General features: G+C 34.6%; 1 protein-coding gene across 1 annotated transcript in view; it reads right to left on the bottom strand.

Moving 5' to 3' along the window:
* Window positions 1–1,418: 1,418 nt before the first annotated feature.
* LOC125650975 (metastasis-associated protein MTA3-like) overlaps window positions 1,419–13,609 on the bottom strand; it is a 14,327-nt gene continuing 2,136 nt past the window's right edge. Inside the window, exons 5-19 of the mRNA XM_048879566.2 lie at window positions 13,074–13,264; window positions 9,446–9,563; window positions 9,230–9,335; window positions 8,345–8,444; window positions 7,434–7,622; window positions 7,201–7,334; window positions 7,023–7,108; window positions 6,693–6,842; window positions 6,362–6,426; window positions 6,016–6,241; window positions 5,375–5,566; window positions 5,144–5,239; window positions 3,336–3,406; window positions 2,988–3,118; window positions 1,419–2,361 (exon numbers count right to left, since the gene is read on the bottom strand). Coding sequence (XP_048735523.1) covers window positions 2,238–2,361; window positions 2,988–3,118; window positions 3,336–3,406; window positions 5,144–5,239; window positions 5,375–5,566; window positions 6,016–6,241; window positions 6,362–6,426; window positions 6,693–6,842; window positions 7,023–7,108; window positions 7,201–7,334; window positions 7,434–7,622; window positions 8,345–8,444; window positions 9,230–9,335; window positions 9,446–9,563; window positions 13,074–13,264 — 1,979 coding nt within the window. The 3' untranslated portion in view covers window positions 1,419–2,237. The remainder of the gene's footprint in view (window positions 2,362–2,987; window positions 3,119–3,335; window positions 3,407–5,143; window positions 5,240–5,374; window positions 5,567–6,015; window positions 6,242–6,361; window positions 6,427–6,692; window positions 6,843–7,022; window positions 7,109–7,200; window positions 7,335–7,433; window positions 7,623–8,344; window positions 8,445–9,229; window positions 9,336–9,445; window positions 9,564–13,073; window positions 13,265–13,609) is intronic.

Below are 13,609 nucleotides of genomic sequence, written 5' to 3'. Positions count from 1 at the left end.
GTGCTGGAGTCCCGAGTTTACTCAGGTGACCTAAAAATTATTCGCTTGACGGTTACCAAACTTGGTACAGTGGTAGCACCTAGAGAGTAGATGATCCCTATCAGTGTTCGACACTTCACTTTTTCACCATAGTAGTCCAAAGGACTAGAAGATTCTGCAATTAACTAGTCCTGCTAGGTCATTATCTAGTCAGGCTGCCGGAAATCGCAAAGCGACAAGGCGGTGGGGGCAGTGCAGGATGAGGCTTTCCCCCATATGGTGGCTGGAGGGGGCTACAGTGGAAAATTTTCAAAGTCTAGTACATGTAACATAATCTTGCATTTTGGTTGCAAAAATGACCTTCCAAGAAACTCATTTTAGTGTCTGATTTTACAGATTGATCAAATCACGTTTTGGGTGTAAATTGTATGCTTGAATTGCAGTGTTACAACTATATTTTTCTAAGGGCAGAATTGATGCGGTTGCATTCAAGATAAGAAATTAGTCCATTCCATTAGGTTTTTAATTTTTCAGTGGTCCACTGGACTACTTGTAAATGATATTCTAATACCCGGTAGTCCAGAGCAAAATTTACTAGCTTTGGGCTACTGAACTAGTGCAAGTGTCAAATCCTGCCTATTGTTTTTCAAGTCAGGTCAAGGGTCAAACTGGACATGAGCAAGATATTTTCTGCTCAATATCTTGAGAACACTTTGCTTGACAGATATCAAATTTCACTGGTTCTAAGGAGATGTCCTGTATTGATTTTGAGATGACAAAGTCCAGCTGGACATAATAAAATATTGTCCACTCAAAATCTCGAGAACCATTTGCTAGATAGACATCAAACTTGGTTCACTGGTTCCACATAAGGAGTAGATGACTTCTTTTGATGTCAGAAGGTCAAACTTCTCTTGACATATAATATTGTTCGATCAATGTCCTAGAATCCTTTGCTTGACAGTTACCGAACTTTGTAGTGTTTTCTGCTCCAAGGTCAAACTGGACATAAAAATATTTTCTGCTCAATATCTTGAGAACACTTCGCTTGACAGATATCAGACTTGATACAATGGTTCTACCTAAGGAGCAGATGACCTATATTGAGATGAGAAGGTCACACTGGACATCATATGATATTGTCCACTCAATTTATCTTGAAAACCATTTCCTCTACAATACATACATCAAACTTAGTACACTGGTGCCCCCTAAAGAGTAGATGGCCCCCACTGTTTTCAGGTCACGACTCGAATGACAGGTTATTTGGAAATGTCTGCACAGCAACTTGAGACATCAAACTTATTGCAATTGCCCCTAACTAGTATATAAACCATATTTTTCACCATCACTACAGACATTCTAAATGTAAAATTGATCTTTGATGTTGCCACATATTGTCAATTACCTTTCACAAGAACAGATATCATAATAAAAACCATGTTGCTTTGTTTTTATTTCTGGAAAATTACATATGTATGAAAATTACACATGTATTTTCATGCAAATGCAGGAAAAAATGATGTCGTTACTTTAATGAAAACAGTTTTGATGGATATGAGTACCAAACATTAAATGATTACAATCCAATAATAAATAAATTAAATGATACAGATGGCAAATTTGTCTTCCAGTCTGATGTGAAGTTATTGTGAGGAAGGACTGAGAAATGTTTGACATGAAAGCATTTTACTTCAGTTCTGTACAAAAAGAAAAACCATCATTGAATGATGAACACAATAATATTGTCACATCAACACAAAATAAATTATTCTAGTCTCCACATTCAACTTCCCTGATCAGAGGACACAAATGACTCAGGGGCAGGCAATTTTCAAAAGAAAAAAATATAAGTACAAAAAGAATTAGAAAATCAGGTAAAAAAGTTCACTCATTCATCCAGACCAAACAATGGGAACATCTGCCAACTTCCCATTTTTTATTTACATTTTTTCTAATAATTTACATCATCTGTACAAAGGAAAATCTCCTACCCAGAGACTTTATAAAGTGCCAAGATCACAAATTTCGCAGTCTTCGTAATACTGACATCTCCTTTAACACTTGAGGGAAGTTAACATGGTATTGCTTTAATATTTCATGGACTGCAGTCACATTTTGCTATACTGTAGAGCGATCTAAAGCGCATCAGCCTAAAACCGACAGCATCATAATGGATTTCCTTCTTCCTGCAAGATGTTAAATTGCCTGGATACTTCCTAGAAAGAATATTTCGTCCATTTTCATACACGGCTTTGTCAATCAAGCACTACGACCTCGGAATCTCCTCCGCCAATCATCGGTGGTTTAATTAGCACACTCCGCCATGGATTTCTGGCCGTTCTCTTGAAATCCTGGGGTTGCAGCTGTTTCCTGAGCTTCCTGAAATACAAGATTTAGATTTTTAATACATGTTTCTCTGTTTCAACAATGACCACCTTTCATTACAGACATATGAAATAAATAGTCTAGGTATTAAACATATTTCAATTATTTTAAGTTTGCATTCCAAGACACAAATTACATGTTTCAACACAACAAATAATTACTGCTTGTAAAGGTAATCTTTCTTTTAATACAACACAATGTATAATACTGTGACAATGTTTACTTTCTAAAAAATGTATTTAACCTCCTCTCTAAAAAATTTTGTCTTAAAAAAGGCCAAAGCTACAGTGTACATGTAATAAGTGACCACGGTAATGAAACTAAATTCACATAAAAATGTAAGGCTATAAACTATATTTGAATCTAGGCAGAGAGTTTATGAAAATGGCAGTGTTATTTAATATCGTTACTTATTTGTTAGGTGACAAAAGCGAAATATAAATGATGAGTTAATCAAAAGAGAATAGTCAGAACCGCTAAACACAATAAAACTTTAAAGCATACAAGTTTACAAACATCCAAAAGGATAGTAGGTGTGTGAAACAAGCAGTGCAGTTAACTGCCAAACTTTGAAAAAACCAAAATATCTATGCACAAATGCAAAATTGTTTTAGATGTACCTGGTGGCATCGGTTGCCACAAAATACACGTCATCTGGGGCATCCAACCAGTTGATCATTTGCATTCTCATTCCCCGGACCCCCATCGCTTTGCCACGCCCATTCATGTTGTGATTCATTAAATTACCTCTCTGCAAAGATTACATCAACTTCAGTAATCTTTAAATGTTCACATCTGGGTAGTAACTTCATCGCATGTTTATCAACCAAAAAAATTTAGTTGTGTTTTATGAAAGGTTCCACTCAAAAAATCATTCAGTTTAACATGCAATAAGAAAAACAACATTAAAATTTGTCAACAACTTCTGTCATACTTTCTTTCATTGAAATGGAAAAAAATGCACTTACAACAACTTGAGACCTCATGGTAGATCCAATCTGTCGTATAACACCCATGTTTGGACGCTTGGATACTGGACCTGTTGAAAAATAGTTCACTTAATACTTTCACACAGTACAACCTCCATAAGAATGCAAGATTAAATGTACACCCCCCCCCCCCCTAAAGACTGTAAGATTAAATGCACCCCCTCCCCCACCCCCCCAATAAGACAGTAAGATTAAATGTAACCCCCCCCCCCCTCCTAAGAATGCAAGATTAAATATACAACAACCTCCCCCTTCCCCATAAGAATAAAAGATTAAATGTACAACACCCCACCCTCCCACCCCCCGATTAAGTGTGCAACCCCCATTCACTCTTACTCCCTTGATTTAGGGAAGGTATGGTGTACATCCTAATTTTTGTAATTGGCAATAAAATACAAATACTGAAACAATTTCAGTCACTTTAATATTAAGGATTTGTACATGATCAGGATTGTGAAGAACAATTTTTTAAACTATGAAATCCGATTTGGAGACTTATGGGTAATTATTGAAATGTTTTTATATGCAAGAGTTGCAATCATCAAACAGGAATTGGTAAATACATCCTTAAGGAGGTATGCTACTCTGGAGAAATTTGATATGGATGAAAAGTGGAGGTCATGTACAACAATATTTTTTCACTGAAAACTTTCAAATTTGCTTTATTTAGTCAAAAAATGCAGTTTTAGTAGAAACCAATCTGAAAAAAATTTAAAACCCCTGCTGAACTCGAACCTGTGATCAGCAGTCGACGTGCTAACCTACTGAGCTACTCAACTAGGCAATGAGTTTTGAAATGAATAGACAAATACTGCTGATATCTATATTTTCATCCATGTTTTAAAAGGAAGTCAGCCATTATGAGGATGTAGAGTACCTCCTTAATTCTGTTTTCTTCAAATTTTCAACACATTAACTAAAGATTAAATTCATCTTTCACCACGTGCATTCGAAATCTATATATTTTGCCAACTGGAATACTCAAGAGAGGTTATCATGACAACATGTTGATGTTACTGGGAGTATCAAAATAATGACACTCAGATTACTTTGTTTTGAAGCATTCACATTTTAAAGTATTTGTGGTCTAACTTTCAATCATCTTTTGTCAAGATATATTTGGATGCCAACAGGTATATTACAACTTAATAATTCATGTCAGTCTTCCTGTTCCTTTAAGACTTGCTCTGAACAAACAAGTCGTAGATGCCATCAATAAACTAAGGTCACAGACACATAGTTGCCACTGTGTCTACTCCAGCATATAGTTTGTTTGAACAGAGGTCTTTCTGAGTTCTACACAGACTTTCACAAATTCCTGCTGGTCTGCCTTAAAATGTTTATCAGCGACATGATATGGCTTTATGTACTTCCAAGAAATTTCCATACTATTCATATAAGCAATTTCTAGCAAATTTTCAATAATCCTATAATTGACGAACACTGACAATAATTTAACGCTTATTTGACATGACGTTTATTAAGGATATTTCACAGTATCATTTGATTTTTAAGTCTTGCTCAAGGTATCCGCATTTATTATATATATAAAAATAGTTATTCTAGAATCGATAAAGAAATCAACTACTAGCAATCTTCTACATTCTATATTAAAAGGAAGTTGTTTACAGATTTATGAAAACTTTCAATAACAAAAAGAGTAAACAAATATTGAGTGTGCCAATAATTACTGAACAAGCCTCATATCCTCAACATCTGGGGTCTAAATCTTTCAAATTAAATACTGACATTCACATCATTTTAAATTCCTTAAACTGTACACTTACCATCAACACCGTTTGCTTGTTCATAGCCTCTCTTCTTCATGATGGAGGGAGACCCAGTGGTAAGCTTGGAAGGACTTGCATTATGTGCTCTGAATTCTACAATACAGTTAACTTGGAAGTTGCATCTGATAGGTAATGGCAATAAACAGTCATCAAAAACAGCATCTACATTTCCATCATTTATTTAAACACGTTTTGAACCAACAACTTCAAAAGCATTGAAAGACTTACGAGGCTGTGAGGCAGATGGAGGAAAGAAGATTTTCTCTGGTTTTTTGTGATCATTCTCTGACTTGAGTAGAATGGTGGGCTTCTCCATTTTGGTGTTGATTCCAAGTCGAGCCACAACTGGATCTAGGGTAGCTGGACTCCGGGGCTTGATGTTTGGCACATATTCATCACCTTCAGTAAGTCGTAGTTGGCCTATAATAAAAATTACATATAAATGAACTGATATCAGAAAGTATGATGGCTTAGAATCAAATCTATTTTGCCTTTCATTTTCAAGATTACTGTGGTTTCATCTATCTTTATGGGCATAAATTTGTTTGATTCAATAAAAAAATGAAGATTCTTTAATATGTAACTTTGTGGAAAGCTACTCATGTTCGTCCTTAATGAGCAAAAACTGTTTTTCGTTGCTCATTTGCTTTCAGGTCAGACACAAGCCATGAAAAATAGAATTTAATAAAAAAAAAAATGCTGAAACTACAGTAATTAACAACAAGGCCTCTCCAATCAAATCTAACTGAAAGTATAAGATGAGAAGTGGAATGAAAAATCGTAAATCAATGCCAACAGCCCAACACATTCAACGTGACCTGGCCACTTTACCTAAACAAAATCTATTTCTCATTTGCAAGCACACTTACATTCCTGTTTAATGGCTGCTATGTTTACTGGTATAAACGGTGAACGAGCAGCTCTCCTTGGGTTCAGAATGTCTTTACACAATCGCCGTGAGATCCGAGTAAGTGGAGTCGTGATCAGACAGAATGCTGCTCTGGTTTTCATTACAGGCCTTGGACTTCCTGAGCGCACCACTAAGCCATGAGCAGTGGCAAGATGCCTAGCTAGGTGTGCTTTCAGACGGAATTCCTATTAATATATGTTTTTTTTACGAAGATTGTTAACTACATCAAAGCACAATTAATTTTAAAAATTCTCATATGTAATTAGTAGCACAAACTATTCATCTAATAAATTTTTAAGGTATACCTTTCCACAGCCAGCTATGGTGCACCTGTGCATTCTCATAGAGTTAATCTGGGCTGCTATTCTCTCTGAAAAGAAAGAAGACTTCATAACATGTCAGATAATACTGATTCAAACATTCTTCTTAATGCTACTAATGATACGAATCAGACCAAGTTGCTTGCATTTTATGATACTTTTATTTCTGCAATGTCGCCTGCAACATTTATTTCCACAAACATTCAATTTGTTTATCACCACACTATTAACAAGAGCCTTATTTTTGCATCAAGGCAACCTCATCAATTTATGCTAAAAATAAAGTTCTTGTGAGTAATTAGTAAAATGATGATACCCTGTCGCTGGTTAGGCGTTGGTCGTTCCCCATCCAATCTAGTTGGCATTTTTAGACCTCCATATTTTTTCCAGTAGATCCAACAAGATGAACACAGTCTACACTGCATATGTGCTGGTCCCCAGGAGTACCACTGAGAGGAATGGGCAGCTGAAATTTTAATGTTTTGCTTATATTATTTTCTTATATATATTTGTACTATACCTCTGTATATTCAAGAGAGTACATCCCAACTTATCCCTATATTATCGATTACAGACAATACAGATCTGACAAAATTTACAGCTCAAGTAAATTGCTTTTTGTACCTCCCTTTTCCCTAAACCTTACCATAACAGCTTTCACAAGCTCTTCCTGATACTTGGCCATCCACTCCATTCATCTTCCCATTAATAGCTGCTGGATTGGGCTTGTTACTGCAAATTTTTCAAAGGAAATAATATACATCAGCAAATTAATGAATAAATCAAGAAGTTCTTTAAATGCAACTTATGATCAGGTAACTTACTAGTTGGGAATGTACACTTGTTTCAGCTTGCTCTCTGCTTCAGCTGCTTTAATCCTTTTCTGTTGAACATAGCGATCTGTTGTCTTCCACATGTAGTAGTATTCCACAATGCTTTTCAATGATTTCCACGGAAGCTGGAAATAAAGTCGCCATAATGTTTCTCTCACTTTGACTGTTGGTGAGTAAACAAAATTTTTTCTCGTCAATGAGCAAGTAAGTTTAAATGTACTTACAAAGTCTTGTCGAATATCATTGAAGTCTTTCCCATATTTATCTAAAGCCTCTTCAAAGAGATTGGCCTCTGATGCTGACCACTCTTCCATCTCATCTCGACACAGCACCGGTCCTCCAGTGGGAACAAGACTAGCATAGGCCTTGGATAGTTCATATGCTGATTTGTGCAGGGTATCCATGGCATGGAACTAAAAAGTTACTTGTATGTCAACATTGAAATTACAAAATATGTCAAGTTTACCTGTTTGAACTTTTCCATCGACAAAGGTATAAATAAGAAATGTAATAGAAACATATATACCCCCCTTTAGAATGTCTGTAGTGATAGTTAAAAATTTGGGTTATCTACTCGACAGGGGCAACCATAATAAGTTTGATCTCTCAAGATACTGAGTAAACATTTCCAAATAGACAGTCAATTGAGTCATGAACTTTGACTCTGTGGCTTGAAAATCATTAGGGACCATCGACAGTGTACTTTAATACAGCAGTTTAATGTCTGTCAAGCACAGGGTTTCAAAACACTATATAAAACACTAAATAGACAATACTTATGTCCAGAGTAGTAATTTGACTGGTGACCTTTGATCTCAAAATGAAGAGGAGTCATCTACTCCTTAGGTAGAACCAGTGTTCCAAGTTTGATGTCTGTCAAGCAAAGCATTCTCAAGATACTGTATAGACCATATCTCATTTATATAGTTTGACCCTTGATATTTGACCGAAGAACACAATAAAGGTTAGCTACTCTCTAGAGGCAACCACTGTACCAAGTTTGGTAACCATCAAGCAGAGGGTTCTTAAGAAATTGAGCAGACAAGACCTGGTCTACAGACCGACAGAAAACAATACCCCCATCCCCCTTTCAAAGGAGGGTGGGGGACATAAATATTTATTTTCTTAAACTTACAAGAGTTATGTCTCTTGAAGCTGCAGCTGCACTCATATGAAGACTTGGCTGTCTAACGGTACTAGTACAATCCAAAGCTCTTGCAAAAGTTCCTACAGATCTACAATAGCAATACATGTAATAAAAATTTTAAAAATCAATCTATAAATGTATTTTCTACAACTGCAAGTAGAATATATACAGAGCTACCAACATTATGAAATGGAAAATAGTAAGACGAGGCCCCCTGCCGCTGGAGATCTTTTATGAATAAAGATATAACCTGAGCAATTTTAGGCATATTTCAAATCCAAATTTAATGAATTTAGACATACTAATTGTTATGCATTTTACAACTGCAGAAGGTCAAATACATCTTTTATTGATTTTATTTTCTAATTTAACAGTTACCGTGTCAGTTATTATGGCAAGTTTTTTAATGTTGAAGTTTGTCAAACAGATTGTACACTTATCATACAAACTCCCCCTTTCTGACTTTGAAACGAATAGATGTTTACAGTGTACTTGCATGTTGTTCTTTGAATTACTGGCTCTATTAGGTTTTCTTCTTTAGGGGAGTATTGTTGTTATTTCCATCAACACATGCCTTACGCTTAGTAGCAGCTGCCATGTTGTTTATTTCAAAGCATTAAAATGATCAAGATTTTGTATACATATAGACTATGCAAACAAACGTAGTAACAACTATGGTTTGTTTCTTATAAAAGTAAAAAACCAATGACGGACAGCTCTAAAACTTTCGAAATGTCAAATAAGCGAAAATTGGAAGATATATAGTGAAATCGTAAGGCGTATTTTCGGTCCTAAAATCGTAAGCCTTACGTCAAAATCGTGAGGGTTGGCAGCTCTGTATATATATATATATATATATATACATATACTAACCTAGATATAATTAAAAACTGGTCAATTTGTCTGTCTCCCAGTCCAGTTTCTGGGTTCCAAATTAGTTCTTCTAGGTCTTCCATTATTCTACAGTCTGAATCTTCACCTTCAAGAACACAATTTTCACACTTAAAATTTATAACAACTGATATCTGCTTTAGTAATAACATTCTTGCTTGGATCAGAATGAAATAAATGTTGGTTGTACACAGGTACCTTCCAGAGTCTTATCTGGGACTTCAGCCTGGTACCGGGAGCCGACTCGAATTTCACCTTTGTCAGCAAGTAAAGTTTTCTGTTGTGGATCGTATACCAAAGAGTAGAAAAATGTGTCCTGAAAAAATTCATATCACGCTAATAATAAATTGCAGTGCATTTAATACTGTTATATGAAACATAATAGCAACAGAGGTAGCATTTAATATTTGCCAGACTGCTGAATACTGCACTTGTAATTATTTAGCATGTTTGAAATATAATGCAATCAGAGCTAAATAAAAGTTCTTGTTTAGAGTAACTATAAATCAGAGCTCTTGCATCAATCCAACAAAAATATGTATGGCCGTCATTCTACATCTTTATATGTAAACCTTTTCGTTTGTCCTGAGGAAGAGACAGGTGGTCCTGAAAATCTGACAATCTAATTGTTCCTGTCATTGGTCATTTTAGTGCTTTATATAACTTTTGTATTTGACCTTGTATCCATGTTGTGGATCCGACACTTAGAGGGATCAATTTTGTTGGAACTCAGTGCCTTTATATATATATATTAAGTATGTAGCAAAACTACAGAATCATACGGAAATGTTAGATAAAATGGTTTGATATAAGCTATCATATTCATTTGTCAAAAAACATTACCAGATGTAAAGTAATGACAATGATTCCAGATATGGTTAGACCACCAACATGAGGAGAACTGCTGAATTGAATACTACATAGTGCAGTAAATAATACATGTACAAATATTTCAAATCATTCTTTTTTAAAATCATTATTATTATCATATTTATTTCAAAAGTAAAGCAACCCTAGGTTTTATTTTATCTTTTTATGTTCATCATCGGTTTCGTTGAAAATTGAGGTTTCGTTTTTATGATATTAAGTGTATTCAAAATGACAGACGAGTGCAATAATAGAGATCATGAGCATTTTGATGCATAAACAAAAAGACAAAACCTACTGTGTGGCATAATTTTGTATCATTAAAGCAGTGATTTTTCAACATTTTTCAAAAGGGTCCCGTGGCTATCGATTTGGGGAAAATTGTCAACATTTCGATCAAATTGGGAAAACCTAGACATTATTTTAAATATGCTAAATATATCATACTGTAAATGTATTACATTTGGCTGTGTATTCTATTTAGCGCCTTTGGTGGAACGCAGCTTCCGCTAAATCAAGTACATCACTAAATGCCATCCGTAAATCTAGATCTTTAAAGTAATTCAGGAATGCGCTAAATCAAATCTACGCTAACTTGTTGAAAAAACGATTTCCGCCAAATATCGTACACGCCAAATATAATACGTTTACAGTATTACACAAGAAATCAAACACAAATTGATGTCATTCCTCTTTTACTTTCCATACTTAACATTTTTTTCCGTTAAGCTTTTAAACTTTTCGACTATTCTTTCTAAATCATCTAGAATTGATGCGTCTTTGTCATGTCGTACATAAACTATTCATATTGAACTTATTTTTTAACAAATACGTTTTTCGCCAATTTTATTATTGGGAAAAGTGCATGTTATATTGGGAAGAACTTGGTAATTTTTGGGAGGGGAAAGGGCCGAATTCGGATCTAAAATAAGTCTTAAAAAAAAAAAAATAGTGATTATGTCATTAGTACCTTATCAAGCGTTAAAGAATGTATGATATGCAACTGCAAAGTTAAAAGTAGACAGAATTTCAAAGTCCTGTTCCCATTTATAGTAGCGATGTTGTTACAATGAAAATGTGTAACTTAGTTATATATTAGCGTCAATTTCAGTCAAAAAAGAAAAAATTAGTATACACACAAACAAGAACAAAGTCAGTTCACAAGGTACACACCTCTTCATTTGATTTTCAAATAAAAATTTATCAAATTTAGTCATCCGCTTGCAATATATTACAATGCTTTAAGTCAAATATTGTCATTATGTCGCAATATAATTTTCAACAACTTTTCCTAACTTTATTCATTGACCTGAGGTTATGAACTTGCTTGGATTAATTCAATTTCATCCTAGTCTTGTGATTACCTGCATAATGCAGTGCAGCATACTTATTGGAAATGAGTAGGTATAACGTATAACAAACTATAATATTGATTATGGCAGGGGCAAGTCAATTTATGTGGCATCACAGTTTTTGTTTTGAGGTCATTATCTTCATTACACTACAGTGTTTCTTTAAAAGTCCATTGGTAAAGGTTATGTCAGACACAGATGAAAGACTTAAGGTCCAACCCCAACACCCCTCACCTCCTAGCTTGATAGAAAATAATATATTTGCCAATTTGAATGCATTTCCAGTTATAAAATATTAAGCAGAGTTCCCGAAACGCGCCGGTCCATCGGGCATCCCCGATAAATTTTGAATGGGGCCGGCAAAATCCAAATTTTATCGGTCAAAATGTCCGGCAGATTTTATGGACTATTTTGAAATTTAAAAACATCTGAACAAATATAACTAAATGTAATAGTCATTTTATTAGTTACAAAAAATAACTATTAATTAAAAGTGGAGGGAAAAGCCAAACAAACGCGTAGTTTTATTTTTTTAATCCGGATAAATTCGCGGGTTCTTTTTTTTCAATTTCCTATTGGAGTTGACCAACATTGGGCATGTGGCCGATAAAGTGGAATTCGGGTGCCACAGGTACTAAAAGAAAAGAAAAAGATGGTCAGAAAGACAATGATGGGGATAAAGGAAGTAATGACAGAGCAATTGAACAAACTGTGCATGAAATGGAAATAGAAATAAATTATTAGTCCGATCTATGTTAATTTTATCTCTTTTTTATTTAAAACAACAATGTCCGGTAAATTTCACAATTGTCCGGTAAATTTTGAATATTTACCGGACAATTGTCCTACAGATTTTTTACTAGTTTCGGGAACTCTGATTAAGTGTTATTTCCTAGTATAGATCGAACCCCCTAGAAAAAAAATTGCATGGGTGGATCCCACTCCCCTGGGAAAAATTTCTGGATCCACTCATCTATATGTTTGGCTCAACCAAACTGTAGCACCAACAGCATATTATCATAGATTTATATTTCTGTACACATGTGTGATAATAAAATTTTATTTGAAAGAAAACATTCACAAAATATAGCATTTAACTTGAATTAAAGTCAATTTGAAAAATGTTGTCACTTTTGATGCTATGTACACGGTAAATATCAGGGTTAAATTATGTGAAAATGCATTCATTTGCAATCCTTTTTATCAAGATTGAGTCCTTCTAATTTTATATTAAATTATAGGGGACCAGAAAGGTTGTTATCATACATAGTCCTTTGTGACAATTCCCATTTAACAAAATTTGCAGAAAATAACCAAACTGTCAGAAGATAATGCAAAACAAAAATTACATTGGCTTAAACATTCGGTTGTGACCATTACACTTGTGTCGCATCATCAACATACATCAAAATGAGACCACTAAAAACAGACAATTTCGCCAAATGGATATTCATGGTAAAAATTAGTACACCACTGCCCCTTAGAACTATGTTACAGAGTTAGGAGACAAACATGATGGGTCACAACCATTCATTTAATCTTGTATAGGTTGGTTTCACCAACTTTCTGACACATTGTATCAAGAAAAATTCAAAATCCAAACTTACTTCTTTATTTAGATAGGAAAGCAGAGATTCTGTTTCATTCAGAAGTGTGACAGTACATTTTCCTCGTATATGAGTTGCAGGAAGTGTTTCCACCTGACGTGATAAGAAAAGTTCCCTATGTTTCAGCTGATGTTTCTGTTTGTCACCCACTTCATCCAGTTTGGATTCAAGTTCTGTGTCATCCAATACATCTTCAATAAACGGGAAAAAAAATCCAACAATTTGTAATTCATAAATAAATCAACTGATACCTACCATACCATTTTCTCCATTTCAAACTTCATCGACTGAATATCAAAGATAAATATCTTCATCAAAATTATTTATTTCCAAGAGAAAACATCCAAGATATCAAAACAAACACAACAATCTGACATAAATCAAATCTCTAGTTATGGTAATTTTTTTTTTAAAAATATAGTGTTTATTCGATGAAACACAATAGTCTGCCTTGCAACTTAGCTGCAGCTCTTTGAGGAAAAAACTGGGGTAGACCATCCGTTATAAAAACTGTTGACAGTACAACTCTTTCTGTC

Source organism: Ostrea edulis, chromosome 5, assembly GCF_947568905.1.
Source record: "Ostrea edulis chromosome 5, xbOstEdul1.1, whole genome shotgun sequence".
Lineage (NCBI taxonomy): Eukaryota > Metazoa > Mollusca > Bivalvia > Ostreida > Ostreidae > Ostrea > Ostrea edulis.
Note: the sequence above shows the minus strand (reverse complement) of the source record. Positions and strands in the feature narration are given on the sequence as shown.